Consider the following 24,885-nt stretch of genomic DNA (forward strand, 5'->3'; position numbering starts at 1 on the left):
GTACCAGGAAGCACAGATGTGCCCAAAAGCACATTTTAAATTGCCAGCATTTGGATTTGTTTTTGTTTATTTGACTCTCCAACATGGGTTCTGAGATTAGTAGTTCTCATTTCAAATCTGGTAATAAAAAGAGCTTCATCTTCTCTGAGTAAGCCAATTTTGAAATTTGGCTGATTCTTGCTACCAACAGAGCAGCTGGGATGAACTAAGATTTTCACATCTATAGTGCCACTCACTAACTATGTGATGACTTTATGCAAATAACAACTCTCCACAAATATGGTTTCCTATTGACAGAATGAGAATAATAACACCAACTTCTCGTGTGGATTATTGCAACAACCTCATATCTGGAGGTCAGAAGATTTCCACCCTTGCCATCTTTCATCTATTATCAACAGAGCAGCTAGAGTGACCCTGTTAAAACATAAGTTCTGTCACTTTTCTGCTTAACACCTTTCCACAATGCCTTCTCATTCTTTTCAGAGTAGAAGCCAGTTATTCATTGGCTTACATTATCTGCCACCTCCTCATTGCCTGATCTTACCTGCCACCACTCTTGTCCTGGATCATTTTGCTCCAGCAACTCTGGATCCCTCGCTATTCCTTAAACATACCAGAAACACTTCTGCCTCAGGGCCTTTGCACTTGCTGTTTCCTCAGCTTGTAAATTCTTACCTTAAGTATCCAAATGAAGCGCCCCCTCACCTCCTTTTAGGTCTTTATTCAAAAGTTATCTTCTCAGATTTTCCATGGCTCCTCCACCTAAAATTTCAACCCATTCTCCCTCTAATACTTCCTCTTTGTGCTTTATTTTTCTCCTTAGCATCACCTAATATATCCTGCATTTATTTATTTTGTATTTTATCTGTCTCTCCCACTAGAATATAGATTCAATGTTAGCATTTTGTTCACTTATTAGCTATGCGACTTTGTGTAGGAGTTAAAAAAAAAATCAACTTCTCTGAACCAGAGTTTATTCACCTATCCCCAAGACAGTCTTATAGAAACACCTGGCACACAATAGGAGCTTAGTAAATGGTTGTCGAACTGATGCCTGAATCTAAAAGAGCTTTCAAAATTACGACCATTGAAACATGGAAGAGGAGGAGGAGAAGAGGAAAAGAAAAGGAAGATGTAGAGAAAGGGGAGAAAAGAATCATGCCAGAAACACTCAGATTACAGTCGTGTAGAAAAAGAGAATGAAGCAGCAAAAGAAATGGGAAATTGGTTTATCATAACAAAAGCCCAGGAAAGAAACAAAAGGAATCACAGGAAGGAAGGCTGTTCTTCACTGTTCTCTCAATACTCACAAGATTCAGCTGTAGTTTTATTATGAGCTGGGGCAGCTCTGTCCGCAGAACCATGAGAATCATCTCTTCTATGAACCACCAGTTCAGCCTTTCTTCCCTCAAGGTAGTTGTGGACTTGTGAGGGGCCTAAAGAGCATCCGTACAGTGACTGACTCTAGGATGCCAATACCCAATAGACCCATCTATTCATCACCATCTATCTTCTTGGGAACCTGATTTGAACATATATATGCCATGCCAAGAACTAAGAGAACCACTCTAGGTCACGGTCACAAGCTGGCATGTTAAACTCCTCAGTGCACACATACTCATATACAAACATACCTCCTTACTACACAATTCATAGATTCCCAATCTTCCCACAGTGCAAGGACCAGGAAATTCTGCACTTTCTCACTCAGATCCCAATCAGAGGAATCCTCTGGAATGATGAGGAATTTCCAGAATCCATGCATGGGATGCGCGCTAAGGCTTCAGGTGGTAACTTTTCCCTTTTGGTTCAGCTTCTATCATGATTTTCACTTTTCCCTCGTGGAATCCTTTTTTTTCTCTGGCACCCCAGCCTTGCAAGGGCTACTTTGGGTGTTCACATAAGTTTTGCTCTGAGATGCCTTTAAAGGTCTGTGCTGAGGAAAACAGCATTCACTTTTGCAACCTTCTTGGGAATTTTTTTGTAGCTAGAGCCTCTTCATCCCAAAGATTTAAAGCAGGATGGAAACTTTAGCTCACGAATCAAAACAACTCTCCAGAGCTAAAAGCTAACTGTATTTGCATAACAATTTAACAGATCCAACAACAGGGCAAAGTCAGGTGAAATAAATTGCCAAGGTCATTGTTCTCTTGAAGTGGTATTGAAATTCAGAATTGCTGATTTCCAGGGCTTGCTCTGCCCCAAGGGCAACTCTCAGACTCTCCCAAAATAAATTTATACGTGGAAACCACAGACCTACCCTTAACACTCACCCCTCACCTTTCCTTCTAATTCCAGATCATTCAGATCATGGAAGGCAAGATCATATCATAACCCACTGACCTCACTGTATTACCATACAAATGAAAGAACTTACTAGAAACAGTGATCTGGAGGACTCATGGTCTAAACTAGGAAACGAAGTTGACTGTGCTTGAAACTCTAAAAGTATTTTGAATCTCTTTAATGTCTTGATCAAATGATTGCTTCGAATGCACTGTTTTAATTCTGAGAACCTAAAAACGTAGGGATCCTTTAAAAACCGCAAAGGCCCACGTGTCAAAGGGAAGGAAGCTGAGATTAAATGTGTAAACGATACTTCCTTTAATACCCTTAGGTCGAAATACCTTTAAAGCGACACATATTAGAGAAGAGACCCTTTAAAGTCTCAGCCAGTTTGAATTTATCCCAGAGAACTACTGGATTTTAGATTCCTCAGGAGCACAACTCCGAATTCGGAATTATCCGCGGCTCTAAATCCTTGCTCTCTGAGGTCGCAGGGAATATTTTAAACTACGACTCCTAGCCTTTGAGGGGAGAGGACTTTCCAGGGGCGCGGAAAGTGCCATCCGAGAATCTCACCACCAGTGGGCGTTTAGCGCAGCCAAGCGACAGGCTAGTGCCAGGGCTCAGCAACAGGGAGGCGCGGCCGAGGCGGGGAGAACTCTGCGCTCCCAGCTGAACCACCCTTTGCTGGCCAGTCGCGTCGCTCCTCCGAGGAAGCAAGTGACGGCGGCGACTGGGCGGAAAGAGGACGAAAGGAAGAGAGGAAGTAGCGAGGGAAGAAGAAAAATGAAGCCGGCGCTGGGCGAGCCCGCGAGGGGGTCGCCGACCGTGGAGCAAGACGGCTTTGGCTTCTTTTCCGCACCCTGGGCGTGAACGCCTTCTCCTGCGCGACCCCAAGGAAATAAGTGGGTCCCGCCTGGGTGGAATAGGGAAAGAATCTAAGTGAGCGCATTATCTCTTCGGTCCCCTAGGAACTCCGGCTGCTCCTCAGCCCAGCCTCCTCGCCGGGCCGGACGCAGTGCCCGAGCCGCCCTGCAGATGGGGCGGGCAGGGAACGCGCGCCCCAGCCGCGGGTGAGCGGCGCTGGCCCGCCCGCCTGCCCGGTTCGGCGCAGGGACAGGGCGGGCAGAGGATGCGAGGTGCAGGGACCCAAGAGTGGGATCTGAGACTGCCACGGGCGAGCTAGGCTCCCACTTGGATGGCCCGGAGACCGCTCCAGCTCCTGGGAGCGCTTCACCGCGTCGAGTGAGCTGCGCGCCGGACCTGGGGGCGGACACCTTAGGCGGCGACTGCAGGGGGGCGAGCCGGGAGCAGGAGGGGGCGCGCTTTCTCCCTGCGGGTCTCAGTAATGAGGAGACTGAGTTTCTGGTGGCTGCTGAGCAGGGTCTGTCTACTACTGCCGCCGCCCTGCGCACTGGTGCTGGCCAGGGTGCCTGGCTCCTCCTCGCACCCGCAGCCCTGCCAGATCCTCAAGCGCATCGGGCACGCGGTGAGGGTGGGTGCGGTGCACTTGCAGCCCTGGACCACGGCCCCCCGCGCGGCCAGCCGCGCTCCGGACAGCAGCCGGGCGGGCGCCCAGCGGGATGAGCCCGAGCCAGGGACTTGGAGGCCCCCGGCGTCCTCGGCCGGCGCTCGCTGGTTGGGGAGCGCCTTGCATGGCCGGGGGCCGCCAGGCGCCCGCAAGCCCGGAGAGGGTGCCGGGGCTGAGACCCTTTGGCCTCGGGACGCCCTCCTCTTCGCCGTGGACAACCTGAACCGCGTAGAAGGGCTGCTGCCCTACAACTTGTCTTTGGAAGTAGTGATGGCCATCGAGGCGGGCCTGGGCGATCTGCCGCTCTTGCCCTTCTCCTCCCCTAGCTCGCCGTGGAGCAGTGACCCTTTCTCCTTTCTGCAGAGCGTGTGCCACACTGTGGTGGTGCAAGGGGTATCGGCACTGCTCGCCTTCCCTCAGAACCAGGGCGAGATGATGGAGCTTGACTTGGTCAGCTCCGTCCTGCACATCCCAGTGATCAGCATCGTGCGCCAGGAGTTTCCGCGAGAGAGTCAGGTGAGAGGACGCTGGAGCGTGGAGTGGAGACAAGCGCCGTTGGGGGCTGGGACCCTTGCCCAGGAGGAGGGGGGCGGAGAGAAAAGGGACCGGGCTTTACAACTTCGATACTGTTTAAGTATAGGACCACATCCGTAGGCGGTAGGTAGAAGGACCTCAGTAGAAGTGAAATAAAACATTTAAACGCGAATGGAAATAAAACAAGAGGTAGAAGTAGCCGATGGAAGGAATTGGAGATAATAAGTGAAAAAAATATATATCATCTTTTGACCTGCTGGAAGAAACCTAGTAGATGCACCACGGAAATAGAAGTCGAAGTTCAGGATGTTGGAGTGCGATGGAGGTTCTAATGAATGACTAGCGCGAGGGGTGGAGATGGAGGGTTCCTGACTGCGAGTTTTTCGCTCCCATGAAGAACTCTGAGAGCGTGTGGTGGAAAGAGCAGCATCTGCTCTCTGAGTAAACAGGAAATCTGCAATTAGTACAGAAGCAATAGGTAAAGAAGAGTGCTTAATTAGGCTCGGGTATTGGAATTCATTAGCAATAATATGTGATGGCATGGATGGGATGACTCATTTGGGATGGTTTCTTTGTCCCTACCTTCTTTCTGTGTAATGTTGGCTCAAAGGCTGGCTGTATGCAGTTGCTTTTATCAGCTCGTTTCTGCTCCAATTATCTAGAAATAAAGGAAGGATATAATGATTTAATTTCCTGTGGACTAAAACATTAAATATGTTTTCAATTAAAAAAAGCTATTTGTGAACATAACTGTTGACAATAATGGTGAGATAAATATTTAAGGAGAGGGCGGGGTCCTTTAAGCAATAGGAGTTTTCTGCATTTTGTGCATTACTTTTTTTAAAATATAAAGCTTCATTAAGCCTGCACAAAGTATTTTTGAAACAAATAGGTAATTGGTATTGGCCCTATTTTAAAGCTTGAGAAACTAAAAGAAAGTTCTGTGGCTTGACCATCGGTGGTGAATATACTAGTAAAAGAGTCCAGACACTGGAGAGTTTCTAACTATATAATTTTCACTCTATCCTTTTAGCTGGAAAAATATTTTTAATCTTCTTTCACTATATATATATATATGTATATATGTATGTATATACATATACACACATACATACACACACGCATACACACATATGTATGTATATATTTATATATGTATATATATGTATGTATATGTATATATCTATATATCCATATATATATGTGTGTGTGTATATATGAAAATGAGTAAAGGCAAATATTGAAAGTTTGATAGAATCTATGTATAAAATATGAAGAGTGTTAAAGATTTATTTTTCTAGGAAAAAAATGAACCTTACATTTTTAATCTTAGGAAGGGCAGATGCAAACTACTTTCAGCAGTTGCCCAGAAGATTCCTGTTTAATGCTGAACCATAGAGCTTTGATCTGTAGAGTGCAGGGTAATTAACTTTTATCTAAAATATTTCCATCACCTGAATCTGAATGACTATAGGCAGCAGATGGGAAGGCATAGAAAACACAGGTGCACAATGCTGCCAATAGCCGAAGTGTTATAAACATGAAATTGCATCCATAGGGTGCATCATTATTAATATATATGCAGAATCAGATCTAATGAAATTCAAGAGTCAGCATCACTTGCTTCTCATCATTGCTTCTTTATTATCCAGTATTTCATAAGTTGTCAATAGTGTTCACAGTCTCCAGACTCCTATTTGTAGATTGTTTGGGAAGAGTCTTAAATAGCAAGAATTTTCTCTAAAATTAGTGTTCCTTAGTTGGAAGGAAAATTGTCTGTGTTGCATGATGTATTAGTGCAGTATACAGCACTTCACAACAAGGGGACGAGGGAAACCATGAAGCAGCATCTAGCATCAGTGAACTCCAAAGCTTTAGGAGCACTGAGGGAACAGAGTCCTCCAGGGACAAACTTTACAAGCAGGCACTATAATAAATACTCTGCCTAGTACATTACTTCTATATTTCAATTCAGAAATTTATTTTAAATCACTATTGTCACCGTTATTTTCATGGCACACATCTTGAAAGGGAGAGATTGTTATATTAACTCAGATCTAGTTTACCCGACTAGGACATTTTCTTTCATATATCTTTGTATTTTAAATTCAAACATATTTAACTTGTCTGACTTTTACTATATCATTTAAATGTCATTCTATAATGTTCTATATTAAGAATGTCCATCTCAATGCCAGGTTATTATAATATGTAATTTTAAAATATGACCATAATCTACTTTCAGCAAAAATAACTGATCTTTCCCTTGCTTCTCCTGAAAAGTGGACCTTTCTGTAATACACTAATGTGATTTTTTAAAAAACTGTCTAAATATAAAAGAATGTCAGTCATTTTACACAGTAAGTAAAATCGACTTAATTTAGCCAAAGTCCTCTTTAGAGTCTACTGCCCAGTGACCCAACTTGTTGATTGTGCGAGTGCCTGAATAAAGGATTCTAGAAGAAAGTAGGCTTATCCACACAACCAACTAAAATAAGATTGTGTCTCTTATTCAGACAAATCAAAATTGCTTTTAGAGCAGGAACAGCAACGGTGTAGTCTCTCTCTTTTGAGATGCTGGTTTCTTTCATATGAAGCCTTTAATTAATAAATAATGGTTTTGATAGTAGCCTACCACAACTCCTGAATGGAAAGAGATACACTGAAGTGAGCAAACCCCAGAAAAAAGCATACTAGTTTTATTTTAATATACTATTTATTCAGAACATAAACATATGATACTATCAGCTTCCTTCAAGCAAGGTAATCCATTAAAAGTGAGATATTTACCCACTTTTGGAAATCATATGTGTATCATCACTACATAATAAAAATGTAATGCAACATTACACATAGGATAGGGTCAAAGCACATTTCCATCCCCTAAATTCTGACTTCGCTACTACCCTCAAACCTCTCCTTAAAGTTAATTCATTTTATTAGGATGATCACTTCTTAGTTCTAAATTCTATTCCCATGACCTTCAAATAATGATATTGCATATAGATCCAGCTATATTTACACATAAGTCACATTAAGTTTCTACAGTTTTTCTTTCTCTTCCCTCCCCATAATGCTTTTTCTTCTAGGGGTTTTATAATGTTTCTCTGAAGTTAATTCTTTAAAATTTAACTGCTGAGGTAGTGACGCATATACATTTCTTTCTAAAATGTATATTTCATACTAATTTTATAGTGGTTCCATTAGGCAAAGCCAATGAAGTAATAAAATTGGCTTAGGTCCATACTCGTGCAATTAAAAAGTAACTACACTACTATTTTCACCTCTTGTCGAATGTACCAACCACAATTTGCCTGTCTTGTGAGCCATATGTACCAATTAATACATGTTAATTCCCATAGAAATGTAAGTATTTTAGATGGTCCATTTTCTTTGACAATACAAGGCTAAGTGCTGCAACCTCTTTATTAGCATTTGGCTAGCACAGCACCTTTTTTTTTTTTTTTTTTTTTTTTTTTTGTGGTGCAGGGGACCGAACAATGATACCACTACATAACTTAGTGCCTCATGAGGGGACAGGTGAAAGACATTTATTTTAAAAACATCTGTTCTCAACTATGTTAGTTTTCCTTGACTTGTTCATGCTAATCACTGCTCTCTCTCCTCTGGGGGAAATGCATTCTTTTGCAATTCGTGATGAATAGCTGATAGCAGCGCCTAATTGTTGCCAACTTGAAGATAAATGATTTCAAATTAAATGTCAAGTGATGCAAAACTTTCCTTATCAGTGATGTTTTACAGGGTTCTCTTGAAGAACTGAGACCTAGAATTGATTTGGAAGTTTTTATTTTAAATTCGCGCAGTCTGTCTCACCCGCTTTTCTTTGTGCTTGCGCAGTGTAGTCATAGAAAGCATTTGGTCTTGACCTTCTCTGACTATTCCATCTTGGAGTTAACTTACAATCGAATTAGTCGAACTAAGTTTCTGAATCATCCGAAGACCAATTTCAATGTCTAATTCTTTAATGTTTTATCTTCTGCTGTTGCAGAAGGCACCATGGATTTTGTGCCATCAGATGTTATTTCATGATACCTCCAGTCAAATTGCAATCATCTTGGTTAGAAGAGCACAATATAATGACAGATATATATTAAATATTAGTCAAAAGAGTCTCTGTCTACCTTTCTCTCTCACTGATCATGTAATCTTGGGCAAGTGTCTCTATCTCTGAGCGTCTATGCTTATTAGTCAAAAAAAAGGTGCCTTACCAATCTGACAGAGTTGTTTTGTGAAACATGTTTCAAATAAGAAAGTAAAGGACTTTGCAAAAATTTGTACTGTTAGCAGAGAGGTGTTGGTTATGATCTGGTATGAATCATTTGAGTCTTAGTTCTCCACTAATTCTCCATTAGTAGTTACTAATCAAAATGGGATGTGATTCATAGTTCAACATGTCTTCATCCTTCGCCTTATTCTCTACCCACTCCTTCATTTTCTTTCTCTTAAAAAAAAAAAAAAAGTAAGTGGATTTACCTCTCCCACCCTAAAAAGAAAAGAAAAGAACAAAAAGAACTAGGCTCCCCAGTAGATTGCATACTTGCCTAGGAATAGACAACATGCCTTCGGTACTGTTTCTGTACCAGTGGCAACTTTTACCTGTGGTACACCTAACACAGTTTCTAGAGCCTTAGAATAAGTTTCAATAAGGATTTTCAGAAGTGTTGGTCTCTCACACTGGTCATAAGTTTCTCCTATAGTTAAACTTATAATAGATCATTCGCTAGATATAGCCACATAGTGTAATGTCTCCAACTATGTTCCACCTACTAAGTACACTGTTTGGCTCATCTGACATTATTTTCACAGCATGTCTTTCTTGATGAAGAAAGCAGTGTGTTGGTTCATAATAGCATAAACTTCTTATCTCATCATGAACAGGTAACAGTTTGCAAAGCAGCTACTTTGAGTACCATTGTCCTAGACAGTTATATGGGGCTCTCATAGCAAGGAATTATTCTTTTCAGTGGTACAACTAAATGCAGAGATGAGAATCGCATTGCCTTTTCTCTTGCCTACACTATCTGGTCCCATTCACATACACAAAAGCATAGAGGAACTGCACAGCACCAGAAATGTGATGTCAAATCTATAAAACTAGGCAAAGAAGAAAGAACATCTCAGCATCTGCCACAGTGCTTTTTGAGTACATGAAAAACAATCTAATGGAAATCTTTAAGCCACTCATTTGTCTTTCTCAGATCTTTCCTTTATGGGATGGTAGGGGAAAAGACCAATGGAGGACAAGCGAGCCAAGAGTCCAGCTTCCTGCTCTCCTCCCACCTCTCCCCCTACCTAAACCTAACGTTTCAGCCGAAGTCTCAGGTGTCTTTCTGAATGTGTAATATTCAGACACTTTCAGGGAACACTGTGTTTGATTTCCTGCATTGAGGGAGCAGACGAGCATACTGACCTAGGCTGGTAATGTGTCACCTGCAGTAAACCCTGACACTGAAAGGTTAGTATCTGGTTGGCGTGGATGGTCTACTGATGGAGAAGAGCCTTCAAGGGTTTGAGTGTTAAAGAATTAATCAGGATGACTTCTTTTTTAGTCAGGCTGAAATATGCCTCATTATTATTCATTTGAGACATTCATTTAGAAGAAAAAAATTTCAATTATGTGTGTGTGTGTGTGTGTGTGTGTGTATTTACGCTATTTAAGGCTTCTTCACAAATGTGCTCCTATAATCCCCCTAACAGTCCTGTGAGGCAGATAACACTGTATAGATAACACACAGAGTACTTGAAAGAGCAATGTATTGTCAGAAGTAAGAAGTCAAAACGGAGAAAAAAACTAAACTATGTATCTTCAAAATGAAAATATATTTATAGACACAGAGACCTAAAAAAATGTATAAAATATATATAAAATATGATTTTATATCTGTAAAATATAAAGTTTAGTGTTTTATTTATAAAAATGTTAATGGAGATAGTAACTAAATGGCAGAGGTCCGCATTTTTCCTATCCATGCTTCTATTTTTTCTAAAAATAAGTATGTGTTACATACACGATTTAAAATAATAAGAGAAAAGGATAAGTTGCCATCACATTTCCTCACCAATGCTGTCAGTACTGCAATATGAAAATGCAGATTTCAGGAATAAATATATTGTAGAGTATGTTTAAATTTATCAAAGTCCTTTCAGATATTTCTCTTTTTTTTTTCATTTATCCTCACAATTTGTGAGGTGAGCAGGACAAATAGTATTATTACCTTTATTTTGAAAATGACACAGTAACATATTGATGGAAGAAATACACAGTAGGTTTTAAGAGCATAGGCTTTTGCAAAGCACAGACCTATTTTTGAATCTTGGCTCTACAATGTTCTAGACATCTTACCTTGGGAAACATGCCTGATGTCTGCGCACCTCAATTTCCTGATGCATAAAATTTGAAAATCTAATAAAGTTATAGTGAGGACAACATCATGTCTGCAGAGTCCTAAGTACTGTACCTAGAGCATTGTGCATTACTATGACAATGATCATTCTTTTAACACAAAGCATTAAACGGCAAGATTAATAAAAATTTAAATAATCAGGATAAGAACTCAGGTATTCCAGATTGCTCTCCAGAGTACTTCTGTGTGCATTTTCAATATGTATATGATATTCATGCTTAGCAGATACAATTCCATGGACCAAACCTAAGAAAAATGAAGAACTCTCCTGTTTTGAAGCCCCACTTAAGTCAGAGTTCCAATTCACCGAAGTGTACCCTCAGGTTAGATGTGTGTAAAGGTAGTCAGCAGTAGAGCGAACTTGGATGTCCAGTCTTAACTAGTTGCTCCTTTATGTGGGTTCTGAATGATTGTTCTCTGGAACAGTCACGTCAGAGGTTAAGAATAACTCTGTATTTCTATTAGTTAGTATTAGTGAGGAATTCACAAGTCCTGCCTTATCTACTACTCTAATTTCTCATAGGAGCCCCCCAGGCTCTAAACTTAAGGACAATAGAATGGAAATGAGAGTCTTGCTTCATTAATAAATGGTTTAATTTCCAGTGCCCAGGCGCCTGGCTCTTTAGAAAAATATTGGGTTGGAGCATATGGTTTGGGCTTCAGGTTTTTGTAGCATTATCGAATTCTAATTCTTGATATCTTCTACCTTACATCTGGGCAAATTAAAGAAGGAGATGGTGAAAAAGATGGGAGACAGGAGGTATGGGTCCCTGGAAGAAGAGGAGATGGCTTATTCTGCTGTGGTAGGCTGAACGATAATCCCACAAAGATCTTTATATCCAAATCCCCAGAACCTATGGCTGTGTTACCTTCTGTGGTCAAAGGGACTTTGCAGCTATGATTACATTAAACATAATGAGATAGGGAACTTATCCTGGAACATCCAGGAGGACCCAGTATAATCACAGTCTCATAAAAATGATGTGGGCAGTCTGAGATGAAGTCATTGTGATGAAGTGATGATGGAAGCAGAGATTGGGGTGGTGCACACTGAAGATGGAAGAAGGGGCTGTAGAATACAGGCAGCTACCAGGCACTAAAAAAGGGAGATGGATTATTTCCTCAGAGGCTCCATAAGGAATGCAGCACTTGACTTTAGCCTAGTGAAACTGATTTCACACTTATGGCCTCCAGTCATAAGTAATAAGAAAATAAACTTGCACTCTTTTAGATTACTAAGTTCGTGGTAATTTGTTATAGCTGCAATAAAGACTAAAACCCTTTGCGACATAGGCTAACGCATGGAGGAGGTGAAAAGCAAAAAGAGGGTGACCTGGTCCAGCTTCTGGGGAGGCAGATTCTGGTTCAGCTTATACGTTTCGCAGCTGGACAAAAAAAAATTCAAGAGAAGTAGAGCTTGGATTTTTAAAAATGCTGTGTGACCTCACCCACTTGGGTGACCCAATTGATGTTTTAGGCTTCTTGGGGAAGAAAGGGTTTGTTTAAAAGGAGAGAGTCTAACTTGATATGGATCAAAGGTTCAGAAGTTTTCTATTTTTCATACAGGCTTTATATGTACTAATGTAAGTGATTTGTGGCATATGTTAACACGCAGTTTAAGGGACAGTAGCCCTATTGTATTAAGGCTTATAGAAAAGGGATAGCCATAAAGCAAACTCTGTGTTTTATTGAACACTAAATATGTCAAAACTGTTTGCTGCATGCAACTTTGAGGGAATTGTTAAATGCATATTGCTTCTATGATTATAAAAGCAAATGCATATGCACTGCTACTCCATGGGTGTCCACAGATCATCTTGAATAAAATTTTGATGCATTTAATCTTTCAAGCGTATAATGGTTAAAAATTTTTAGAAGCAGTTGGGGATAATTAATGAAAAGCCTTATTGTCACTCTAACTGGGCATTGACATCAAAGAATAGAAGAAAGGAAAACCTTTTTCAAAAAGTTTTCAGAAAACTCAGAGTTGCCACAGCTTTTTGAAGCTTGGGCACTCTGAGATGATGGTATTTCTATATTAAATGTTGGGATCTTCTTTTGTATTTGCAGTCTAGCTTTATGTTGGCATCACTCTGCAAAGTGGCCGAGTTTGTAGAGTTCCAAACAATAGCTCTGTCTGGATCTTTCAGTAGCATTCTTTAAAATGACTTAGAAATGGGTTGCCAGTTCTTTCCTCTCAATTAGAGGTAGTCATTAGCTGAACTTTCAGTATAAAGTACTTTGATGGTTGTACACTCTGCCTTCAATCTATTCGCGTATTTTGAATCAAAAATCTCAACTCAAAGTCAAACGAACGTTGGGTTATAGTCTCCAGGTTAAAAATTAAAAAAAAAATTATTTCCATAAACAAAGACCCTCAGCATTTCTTTATATAATAGAATCACAATCTGGCTCAGTTATGGAATTGTATTTGTTCAGTTCCAACCAGAGGTACTTAAAAAGGAATTCCATTAAACAAAGTGTTTGCTTCTATATATGGTGAATTTAATAGGTACAGACAGAGAGCTATTATTATGTTGTGCTATGCAAGGAATTAATTTGAGTCACATCACACACTGTGTTATACACATAAGGAAATGCTTCAGTCTATACTTGAAAATAAATGATAAATCTCTACCTGAATTAATCTAACATGCCTTCACCTGGCTGCAGGCACAGAGAGCCATCTAGTGGTCTCTAAAATATAGCTTTAATTTAAGGCACCCTAGGAATCCACTTCTACTTATGGGACTTTACCAAACCCATTTCCTTAACGTTCTTGTAGTTTTGAGTGGTGTAGAACTTGGGCTCTGTGGCACCATCATGGCTTCTCTCTCTTTATTCATTCATTCATTTATTTTTTGCTTCCATTATCTTTTACTAATTGTACTTCTTTAGCCACTTGTAGTAATAATCATAATGCCGTTCTGTCCAATTTGGTAGCAACTATCTCTTTATGAATACTTAAGTTTGCATTAATTAAAATAATATGAAATATAAAAGTCAGCTTCTCAGGCACTCTAATGCCATTTCAAGTGCTCAAGTGTTCTGTTGGACACTTCTGTTGCTGTCTAAGGGCATGCAGTTTTAAGGAACAGAAACTCCCTCCACTGAGCTCATAAACAAAGGGTTTGTGCTGAAATCCTACAGGAAAATGAAAAGGGGAAGAATTGCATGAGGTACAGCTTGACTGCACCACTGGAAAATGGTAGAACAGCTACTTTCATTTCTTTCCCAAGGGCCCAATAGCTCTTCTCTTGGCTTCTTCACATCTGCTTCATCCTCCTCTCTGAAAACCAGCTTCTTTCTCTGCCCTGCCATAACTTTTGCATGGATATGATTTACTATGACAGGATGGGGCCCGAATTCTGTATGACTTTACAGCTCTAACCAAATCATCTGACTATGTTCTTTATATCTCTTAGTTTACATTTTCCAGATCTCCGATTAGCTCGATCCACATAGATTAGTTCCCTTTTCACCCTCCAATTGTATGTCCTCCCTTAATCCAATTAACAATGACCAGATTCCTGAGTTGCATGCTCAGGATAAACCTTAGACTAGAGCAGTAAATAAAATAGCAAAGCCTCTGCTCTCAAAGAACTTACATTCTAGTGGAGGAGGCAGACAATAAGACATGCAAACAAATAAATATATAATACAATAGAGGCAAATGCAATGGAGAAAAATAATGCAGAGTAAAGGATCAAAAAATGACTATGATTAGTCAATAAGGCCTATCTGAAGAGGTAACATTTGAGCAGAGAATGAAGTAAGGAGTGGGCCATGCAAATTTCTGAGAGGAGGACATTACAAGCAAAGAGAATAAAAGTACAGAGGCCTTGAAGTAAGAATGAACATAACAATAAATACTGAATAACTAAATGGACTATCCTTAATACTATTCATTACATGTTTTGTTATTGGGCACAATTTCAGAGAAGGAGGTAGGTATAAAAAATGAGGCAATAACCTGACCTAGTACACGCACATATAGGTATTTCCCAAGGTTTAGATACCTGAATTTGTCTCTTTGCTATGGCAACACCAGAACTTTCTAACTGGAATTTACAATTACCTCCCTCACTCTCACCTTAAACCCAAAATATTTAAAGATATCCTAAAATGATGTACCTTCTAACCCATAACAAGATTTCTCATGATACCTTTGACTTCTTCCTTTTCGTCTCACCTGTTGCCTTTCTCAGTATATTTCTCGTCTCGCCATCCTTTCTTGTTATTTTCACAAGACATTAATTCTTCCCACCAACACTCTTGAATAGCTTTTATATCCCTAGTATTTTTTTTTCTCCATTCCATTCTGCACACTGATGCTAGGTAAATCTTCCTAAAGCAAAGCAACTTTTGTTCATTTATTCATTCTTTCATTCATTCGTTTAATGAACACTCATCAAGTATAATGCACTGAGCTTCATGCCACCCTCTTGCTCAAAAGGCATTTTACTATGACAATGTTATCATTCTTTTTCCATGTCCCTGAAACATGCACCTTATTATCAGTGATTCACTACAACAGTAATTCACAAAATTAAAACGGAGTACACCACCCTTATGAAAATGTGTCAGAATGTGTCAGATTGTCCAGGTTTTGTGAGTATACTTCAAAAAAGCATCTCATCCCCAGTTCAAGATTCTGACATGCCTGCCCTGAAGCCACTGAAACACAAGCTAATGATCATCAGCAAAATGGTCTACGAGGCCTTCCACAAACATGTATAAATAACTCTTTACAATTTGTGACATTCTGTGGAGATAAAGGTGTCCAAAAAGCGTGAAGATACCTAGGAACAGAAATATGTGTGTGCAATTTTTTTAATCGATAAATGTAAATCATAATATTAAAAAGCATTTCTCTATTATATATCTGTATAAAAAGAAAACTGTACATCCAAGTTGTAATGATTTGTAGATTCATTAAGCTCCAATTTAGAATTGGATTCAGTTTTCCATTGAAACAATGTTATCTGTGGCTGTTAAGACCTCGGTCCAGGCCAAAAGGCCTGTTGGACCCATAATATAGCATAACTGGTATTAATAGTTCTCTAGACACCAAACACTATCTGTAACAGGATTTTTCTGTTTGAAACCAAAGGGATATAGAGCGAGGAGGAAAACCAGAAGACCTATCTTCAAGTTATAGATCCAGACTCATCTGTATAGCCTTGGAAACCTCTCTGAGTATCAGTTTCCTCTGTGATAAATTATAAATAGTCATTAAACAGGTATTAAGTGCCTACTCTGCAATTACAAAAAATTGACACAGGCCTCAGTGACTTAATATACAAAAAAAAAAAAAAAAACACTTTGTAAATTCAAATTTAAAAAACAGATGAGAATCATTTTCATCAAAACATCTTTTTCTAGGAAAACACTCCTAGGTCCAGTTTTGGAAATCCAGGGCACGTTTTTCTTGGTACTAATTTGTCAGTAGGAGCAGACAGCCCTCCCTGGTTCTGTCTGCCAGCATTAAACCACAGTGGCCATACTGTGAATCCTAAATGGTCGGCAACAGCAGCGGGGAAGGGCGGAAAGGTGAGCGGGGGTTTCAGACTTTCCAAACAGGGCCTAAAAAAATGTTTACTCTGAATGCCCACATAGCCTACTGCCTGTCTGAGGCCTGAGGGGAAGAAGGGATCTAGAAGGACCACCACCAAGACTCAGGTTGCATTGAGAGAGACTCTTTGGAAACCAAATTTTAAATCTAAGATTGCCTGCTTAGCATTCATAAAAATACATCAGTTAAGATTTTTGAGATTGCATCTATTTCTAAATAATACTCCATAATGGGTTGGAACACTGCAAAATAATTAAATCTCATTGGAATCTTTATTCCAAGTCTGCCTTTAACACTTACTGGGCAGCAGCCACTTAAAGATCTTTGTGTCTGCATCAGGACTCAACCACAGGCCAGCCAGGAGAATGCTTAGGATTCCCTTCGTGCAAAATAACCCTAGGAAATATCAGGAATAAACCAACAGACTTCACTATGGCCATACCATCTCTGCCTATTTCAATGACCTCCTAACTGACTTCTCTGCCTCCGTTCTTGGCTCTCCATTATATTCTCCAAGCCACTGTCAGAAAGAAAACCGGTTCACTAAACACTTTAAACTCCGTCGCTGCTCACTAAGAATGACGGCGTCCTTTCCCAAACCTCCCGCGTTCGTGTACCGCCTTCGTCATTTTTGCTGTATCTCTGCATCATCAATTGCCGTTAATTTTTTTTAAATTAACCTGCTGTTTTACTTTAAGTAATTTTTTTTTTACATCTTCTATCATAACGTTATTGAAAAACGCTTGCCGCAAATAGAAGTTAACTGTAAAAATAAATACACAGTGAAATCAAAACAATTTTAGCTCGATACCCTTGCCCGAGCCCTTTCTCGAAAGGGAAAACTTCCAGGTGTTAGAGAAGTGTTAAAGACATACTGGCACCAAACTGAGGCTTTCTCCTTGATTTAACAGAAGAATTAAACGCTAACTGAAAAGGGATTAACTTTTTCACTTTGCGATTCAGTGTTATTTAATGTCAGATCCCTGAACAACCTAAATTCTCTTATGAAACCACCTACACTCTGCCAAACTCTAACCCATGGGATGAATTCTAAGCAGCATTCAAGACCTTTCATTACCTGAACCTTGCTTAATTCTCATTTCTTCTGGATACTAACCCTCACCGTTTGTACTCTGTGCTCAGCAGTGCCTGAATGTACAGTGCTGTTCCAAGCATTGGTACCTGCCATTCTCACTGCTTGGAATGACTTTCCCTCTTGTCTCTGCCTGAAACTATTCAACCTTCAAACTTTTGCTCAAATATCACCTATGCACAGTTCACTGCCCACCCTATCCCTAGCACTCGCTACCCTCTCCCTTTCACTTCTGTGACTTTTCTGCTTATACATTCTGCTTTTCTATACCTGTGGCACAACAGTGTAATTATTTGTTAATGTGTGTCTCACTCCTCCACCAATCTGAACCCTAAGCTCCTAGCACAGTGTGTGACTGACTCATCACTGAAGCTTACTGACTAATGATTAAACTGAATTAATGGTCCATTTCCATCTCTTCTAGTGTAACAGAACTAAGTAACATCTGTGGAAAGCCCACCATCTGTCAAGGTGGGATTACACGAACCTAAAGAAATGTACCACTTTATGAAAAAGGGTTCTCGTTCACTGTGGCGGATAGAGTTCATGACCATTGAGAATTTTCTGTTATGTAGAACAAAACTGGAAGAGTAAGGCCTTAAGGAAATTGATTTTGTAAGAAGTAGAAAAACTGTTTCTACTACCTTATTTCATGTGTCCTTCATTGTCCCCCCAATTTGTTTTCTATTTCCTGAAGACCACAAGTGACAGAAAAGAGACATTGTTCTCATGTCTTTGAGCCACTTCTTTCCATGATTCTCATCCCTTTTCCCCTTCAGCCAATTTTACTATATTGTGAAGCCAAAGATTCTTGACATGTAAAATTAGACAAAGTCAGAGTTGACAAAATGTAAAGTTACTGGAATTAATCATCAGTGAAAAGAAGAAAAAAACCTGGAATTGTATTTCATCATGTCATCTCTTATCAAACAAAATATTTGGAAACCAGACAAGGACTCGGATCTGGCTAAGATTAGCCTGTTCTCTTCCTACTTTCCCATTGTACTCACTGCTTTTCCTTCAAGTACAGTTCCTTAGGCCTTCAGTTCCCTGGAGTGGTGTCCTCTGTATGTTAGCCGCATCCGGATAACTTTTCAAAATATAGATGACTACACTTATCAAATCAGAACCCCTGGGGCTGGGCCACATTATTCCTAAGAGTCTCCCCTAATGTGATTTTCAAACTGTGACCAGAAACCACCTGAAACAAAATCGCATTAAGTAATTTTGAAAGTGTAGACTCTCAGCCTCACTGAGTTCTACTAACTTATATGCTATAACCCATTATGTGCAATTAAAAACAAACAAACAAACAAACAAACACTCCCCAGGGGATTCATATATGCAGTTACAGTTTGAGAATCAATGACCTAGCAGAGATCTCAAACTGAGATGCCATATAGGGGCCAGGAAGATAATGAAAATGTGAAAAACAGTCCCAAATAATACAGTAACGAGTGGTAAAAATTGCAGGCAACCGAAGAGTGCCTGACCTTTCTGAAGGAGGCAGCTAGCCGCCACTTAGCTGCAACCAGCTATTACTCATCAGGCTATTGCCAGATATCCCGACTTTTTGAAAGAAGCCAGACTGGATTTTTTTAGATTGAAAATTTCCTTAAGTGTTGGCAACTAACTTTTTTTCAGCTTTATTGAAATATGATAGATAAAATTGTAAGACATTTAAAGTGTACATATTATGATTTGATATACATATGCAGTTTATCCTTGACTAACACGGGGCACCAACACCCCCATGAAGTCAAAAATTCTTATATAACTTTGACTCCCCAAAAACTTAATTCCTAATGGCTTTCTATTGACTGGAAGGCTTACTGATAACGAAAACGGTCAATTAACACGTATTTTACATATCATACGTATTATGTACTGTATTCTTACAATAAAATGAGCTAGAGAAAATAAACTGTTAAGAAAAATAATCTTCAGGCCCACCACAGCTGGAAGGTCACCAATTTGACACTCCTGAACTAGCGAATGTCAACACATTTGTAGCCAAGTAAGTAGAAATGCCTCAATGCCTGGCCAAGTGATAGGAGGTGACATAGGCCTGTAACCATAGCAAGTACAGTACCTTTAAAACACAGCTCGAAAGAGCTGGAGTGAGTACATATGGTAAAGGAGAGGTGGCCACCCTCATTTGAGAGCAAGAGAACAAGAGGGAAATAGGCACTAAGAGACAATGAATGTAATCCATTCCAGGTGTACTCATTCATAAAGGAATCTTGGAAACCTTTTTTGTAAAATAGAGATAATGAAATGAGGGTAACTACTTTTAGGGTTTGAGGTACTGATTAGGTAGAATAGTTCACATCAAGAGGATTAGCAACATCATCTGACATTTAATAGGTGCTCAACTTTTTTCTTAAATATGCTAATTCACTTATTTTCCCTTGTCTTAAGTCTCTGTTCTCTTACACTAAAATTTAACAGGCACTAAAGAAAAGCAAGCCAATGGCAAAAAGCTGACAAACTCCCTTGATATTCGTGTGTGTGTGTGCACGCGCGCGTGTATTTAAAGAAAACATAATGTTGCTATGATGAGATAATTAACAAAGTAGTGATGACAAAGTGATTCAAATTCCTCATGAAAAATGTCATTTCAAAATACAAAAATGTCCTTGTATCTTATCCCTGGCTTTTTTTAGAGGTACTGTGTGTTTAGTGATTCTAAATCCTGTGCAAAGGAAGTTGCTAAATAAATGGTCTGGAGGATACTTGTGGATAATTCTGAAAAAGCTAATAACATTCTGGTCTAGGAAGGTTGCCTTTACTTTATCACACTCTCTTATTCACTGACTTTTTAAAAAGTAACTTTTAAAAAATAATAATTTTATATGAAAACGATGTAATTGTGATGTGAAAAAAATATATTTACAGTTTTAAAGACTAATAATTTCATCACTTTAGCATACATTCCCTTCCAATTTTTGTCTACTTGTATACATGTTTTTATCTCTGTGAGGTCATTATTTTCTGTTTTATTTGGCCATAATCAAAGGCCTATAACAGTCCTTTGCACATAGTAGTCAATCAAATATTTGTTCAATGAATGAATGAACTTCTAAAGTGATAAACGTACAATCAATTTTGTATTCTGTTTTGCTCATTGCCATTATCTCATGAATCTTATGTCTCTACAAACTTCAAACAAATCATATTTCTCTACCTGTTTCATTGATTTTTTTCAAATTATAAAATCAGAAAAATGAAAACATAGGAAAAAATTTAATCTCATTGCAAAAACAGTCACTTTTAACTAGCTGAGATATTTCTCCTGCTATTTGTTACACAAACTTTTTTTTTAATATGGAGAATTTCTATTCAGATTCTTTCATTTGATAGGACATAGCTCATTATTTTTCCATGTTATATGAAACCGATTCATTATTTTTCCATGTTACAGGAAACCCATTATCAGCATTATTTTATTAACTACATATTATCAAGTTTTTGACTACTTTCCACCATAAAGATCTTTGTCCACTTTGTAGATTATTTCCTTAGCATAGATTGCTGGAAAGAGAAAATAAATGCTGGTTAGTTGGAGTATTTCCCCGGATCTTTCTCCTACATGGTATATTTTCTACACTGTCACATCTGTCTCAGCCTGTCTTTGTTATTTTTCTTACAAATAAAAGACAGACCGATGAAACATGAAATTCTTTTCCAAAGTTAAATTTCACTTTATTGTCCTTGAGCATTTACTGTAGCAGAAATGAGAAACCCATGATATTTTCATTTATCGCCTAGAAGCTTACTTTTTTCTTTTTTCCTTCCTAAATACTTGACAGTTTTTATGAAAACAATTTGCCTGGTATCTCTAAGTATAGTTTGTTGATTTTATTGAGTTTGCCAAGAATGAGGTAAGTCCATCAAATAGTTTTTTTCTTTAAACAGAAAATTTTTGCTCAGATATGTCTTTGATTAGTCCTATCATTCCTGTGGTTATAGTTTCTTTCTTAGGTACACCATAATTCTTAGGTTTATCCCCCATATTTAGGTGACCAAACAGTTTATATCCAAACCAGGACAATTTTGAAAGCGGGAGGGGGAGCAGTTAATAATTAAATAGGACAAGAGGCATAAAACGGGCATTGTCTGGGTACAAACTGAGACACACAGCCAGCCTGCCCATCCTTTTCTGTTACTTACAGGTCTTGATTCTCTTGTTCTGTATCCTGATTTACTAAATTTGTCTTCTATAGCACTGTTTCAACACTTTGCAATAGTTATCATGCCTTTTATGCTTCTAAAGCATATTTGAAATCTACTATTGTATTTTCAGTTTTCCTGTTTCTTTCCATATAACACTATTTTTTTTCCATCCCATCCTATTATTGTTCATCTCAACATGTTCTCTAGCGAATTACTCATGTCTTATAAAAGTCACATTATCCTCCTTATCATTTAAATACATTTAAATATCAGTGTTTTGTGTTTGTTTTTTTAATTTTCCTTTGGCTTCTATAAAAATCGTTTTCAGAGTATGTCCTTCCCTTTCTTTGCCTATTCTGTGGCCATTCATAGAGGGCCTATGCCGTTTGGTTTCTTTTGGGTGGGAGAAGGAGTTCTTATTTTAGACCAATAACAATCTGTCTATACCCTCTGTTTGCCAACAAGCAGACTGTTTAGATTGCTAATTGCCTTCCTTTGAATACACTTATGTTCTGGCTGAATCCCTTGCTAATAAATAGAGCTGGTCACAAAGCTGCTGTATATATTAAGGTATACATCACCTAAACCAACTCCTGGCCTTAGAGGTCAACAGGCATGTGGTGAGATTGCCGAACCGAGCTGGAATCTGCTTCTTTCCCGCTGGGTCGTTATTAATAATGTGAACTAGTAGCTCTTAACCAGTTCCACAATGTAAGCAGCCTTTTCAAAATATATACCTGGGATTCATCTTAGACCTTCTGGCTCTCCATTTTAGGAGACACAGGTTTGTGTATGTAAAAAATTTTCCAGGTGTTTCTAAAGTGACTTCTCAGTTGAAAATTGCTGATCTGAACCAAAAGTTCAATATTCTTACTAATCTGTACTGAATGAAGTACATGAAAAACAAAAACACAGGTGTTGGTTTGCATTGTCTACTAGAGTGATTTCTGATTGTACTACCTTCTGCTATGCTTCCCTTGTAAGAATTAAACCTCGCCGATACTCATCTTCTTGGAGATGCAGGTTTAATCTAGATTTAGGAATTAAAAAACTAATCCAGAAGAGAGGTGGTCGAATGTCATTCTAACTGCCTCAAAAAGCAGAACATTTGCAGTAGAGGGGCATTGGTGACTCTTCTAAGCTAATTGATGGAAGGAAAGAGATGTTAGTCTTTATAGGAGTGAAGAGCCAGAGGAACCAGATTACCCGAGTTTTAATCTCATCCCTGCCACTTACTAGTGAAATACCACTAGGTAAGTTGCTTAACCTCTCTATGCCTTAGTTTCCTCATCTACAAGACAGGAATAATAGGATCTATTTCATTGAGTTTTAAGGAAGACTTAATGAAATAACTTAGAGAAAGTGTTAGGAAATGCCTGCTGTATATTAAGTATTCAAATAATATTAGCTACTATTATATTCAGACACAGTATCAATTTCATATTTTTTTTTCTCCTGGCTCCATAAGCTTGCAGTTTGTGCAACATCCTTCCATTCCAGCAATAAGTTGATTGTGAATAGAAGTTTTGAGTTGTGGATCTTTATTTTTATGTCTTATTTTAATACTTTAGTAGGAAGTTGAGGGATGCTGCATCCGATCAGTTCCTGCATTTTATTGGAATTTTATGGGTAAGTTCTAGAATGGTGATTCATCACTGTAGTTTTGGTTTGAACAGGCAGTCAATCATTTCATTTCTATCCATGCCTTCCTGCTGTTTCCCGCTGGCTGCCTCATCTCCCTCATCCCCTCCTCCACCTACTTCTGTGCCTTTGGAGCAATAACCTGCTTTGAAACACGTCAGTACTGGATAGGCTAGTGAAGTCCAGGAAGAATGTTATTTTGTGTGGTTCAAAAGGCATCCGTGGATGATAGTCACCAGGAAGGAAGTTTAGCTCAAATACGAGATCTTTCTAAACTGTCTAAGTGATTAAATAAACTGTTAGATATTGAGTGTATCAGTGAGTGCCACTCAGGAAATAGAAACCACACCAGTTATTGGAGGGGAGAAACTTTAATATACTGGATAATTAACTAGGTATAAAGTTGTTAGTTGGGTAACTGGAAGGACCATAAGAGAACTCTATAGTATGAAGTTAGCAAATCCTGGAAGCAGTTACCATCCCTGGAGCTGAGGAATCAATAGAAAGAGGCTGAAATATTAACACTTAGAAGCTTAGAGAGAAAGCCCTGTGAAACTGAAACTCTGACATCTGAGAAAAAGGAGTGCTGTTCAGCTGGCATGATGTCTCTGCGCTCCAAGGAGGGCCCCTCGGGGGCTCAGATCCAGACCTCTAACTAGCAGGATAAAGTGGTTCTGCAAGTACTGGAAACACTGTGCTAGATTCAGCTGCTGTCCTAGAAAGGGACCACCGAACGGATAAAGAAGCATTCCTAGGGTTATGCTTCAAGATACCACAAGCAGACAGAAAACCCACAGGAAACAAACAGAAAGCCAACTAGAAAAAAAGCAAGTCTCTTTTCTTCCTTCAGCCTTGCAATATCCCCTTAATGGCCTCTAATGGTGGAGCCTACCCGGATGCCTCTGGCAAAGCAGAAATGTGGTTTGTAGAATACCAGCTCCAGCATCCCAAAGCAGAGAAGAGGAAGGTGGGTTTGGAGCAGAGAGACGAGAGCCACATCTGACACATTGAGTCACTCAAAATATCAAGGAAATAGTAGTAATGATTGCCAGCATTCATTGTACCATTACTGCACGCTAGGCATCATGCATTGTTGTATTTAATTCTTGCTATATCTTCTCTCGTAGCTAATATTTCTATCTTCACATTATTGTGAAGAGATTAGGGGTTACTTGCTTCAGGTCTCTTAAGGACTTTATTTGCTTAAGGCCTCTCAATTAATTAGAGGCACAGCCAGGAATCCAGTTCAGTGTTTGTGGCTCCAATGCCTCTATGCAGCTCTGCCTCCTATAGTGGATGGCACTGATGATCTGGTTTCTTCTAACTCTGAGATGCATTGATGGGTAATTAATGTCTCTTTGCTCAACATTGTTTGATTTCATTTTATTATCAATGAAGTTATTATTTCACAACAATTAACTCCGTATGTGAGGCATGTGTGCCTAACTGCTGAGAGCAATGGAGACTAGGCAATTTTCCAATTCGTCCGAACTAAACAGATAGTTGAATCAGACAGTATGAAGTTTAGAAAAAAATATATTAATGTAAATTATTTGCTTTGGCCATCTACTTTGTCTTCCAGATTGCCTGGAACAATGCCCGATTGCCAATTGACTTTATG

The 24,885-nt window shown here is 39.1% G+C and overlaps 1 protein-coding gene across 2 annotated transcripts in view; it reads left to right on the forward strand.

Annotated features, from left to right (window-relative positions):
- Nucleotides 1–2,972: 2,972 nt before the first annotated feature.
- Nucleotides 2,973–24,885, forward strand: part of GRIN3A (glutamate ionotropic receptor NMDA type subunit 3A) — a 136,933-nt gene continuing 115,020 nt past the window's right edge. For both annotated transcript variants that reach the window (XM_016123900.2, XM_016123899.2), the window contains exon 1: nt 2,973–4,336. In XM_016123900.2, coding sequence (XP_015979386.2) covers nt 3,638–4,336 — 699 coding nt within the window. In that variant the 5' untranslated portion in view covers nt 2,973–3,637. The remainder of the gene's footprint in view (nt 4,337–24,885) is intronic.

This window comes from Rousettus aegyptiacus, unplaced genomic scaffold, assembly GCF_014176215.1.
Source record: "Rousettus aegyptiacus isolate mRouAeg1 unplaced genomic scaffold, mRouAeg1.p scaffold_m13_p_3, whole genome shotgun sequence".
Taxonomy (NCBI): Eukaryota; Metazoa; Chordata; class Mammalia; order Chiroptera; family Pteropodidae; genus Rousettus; species Rousettus aegyptiacus.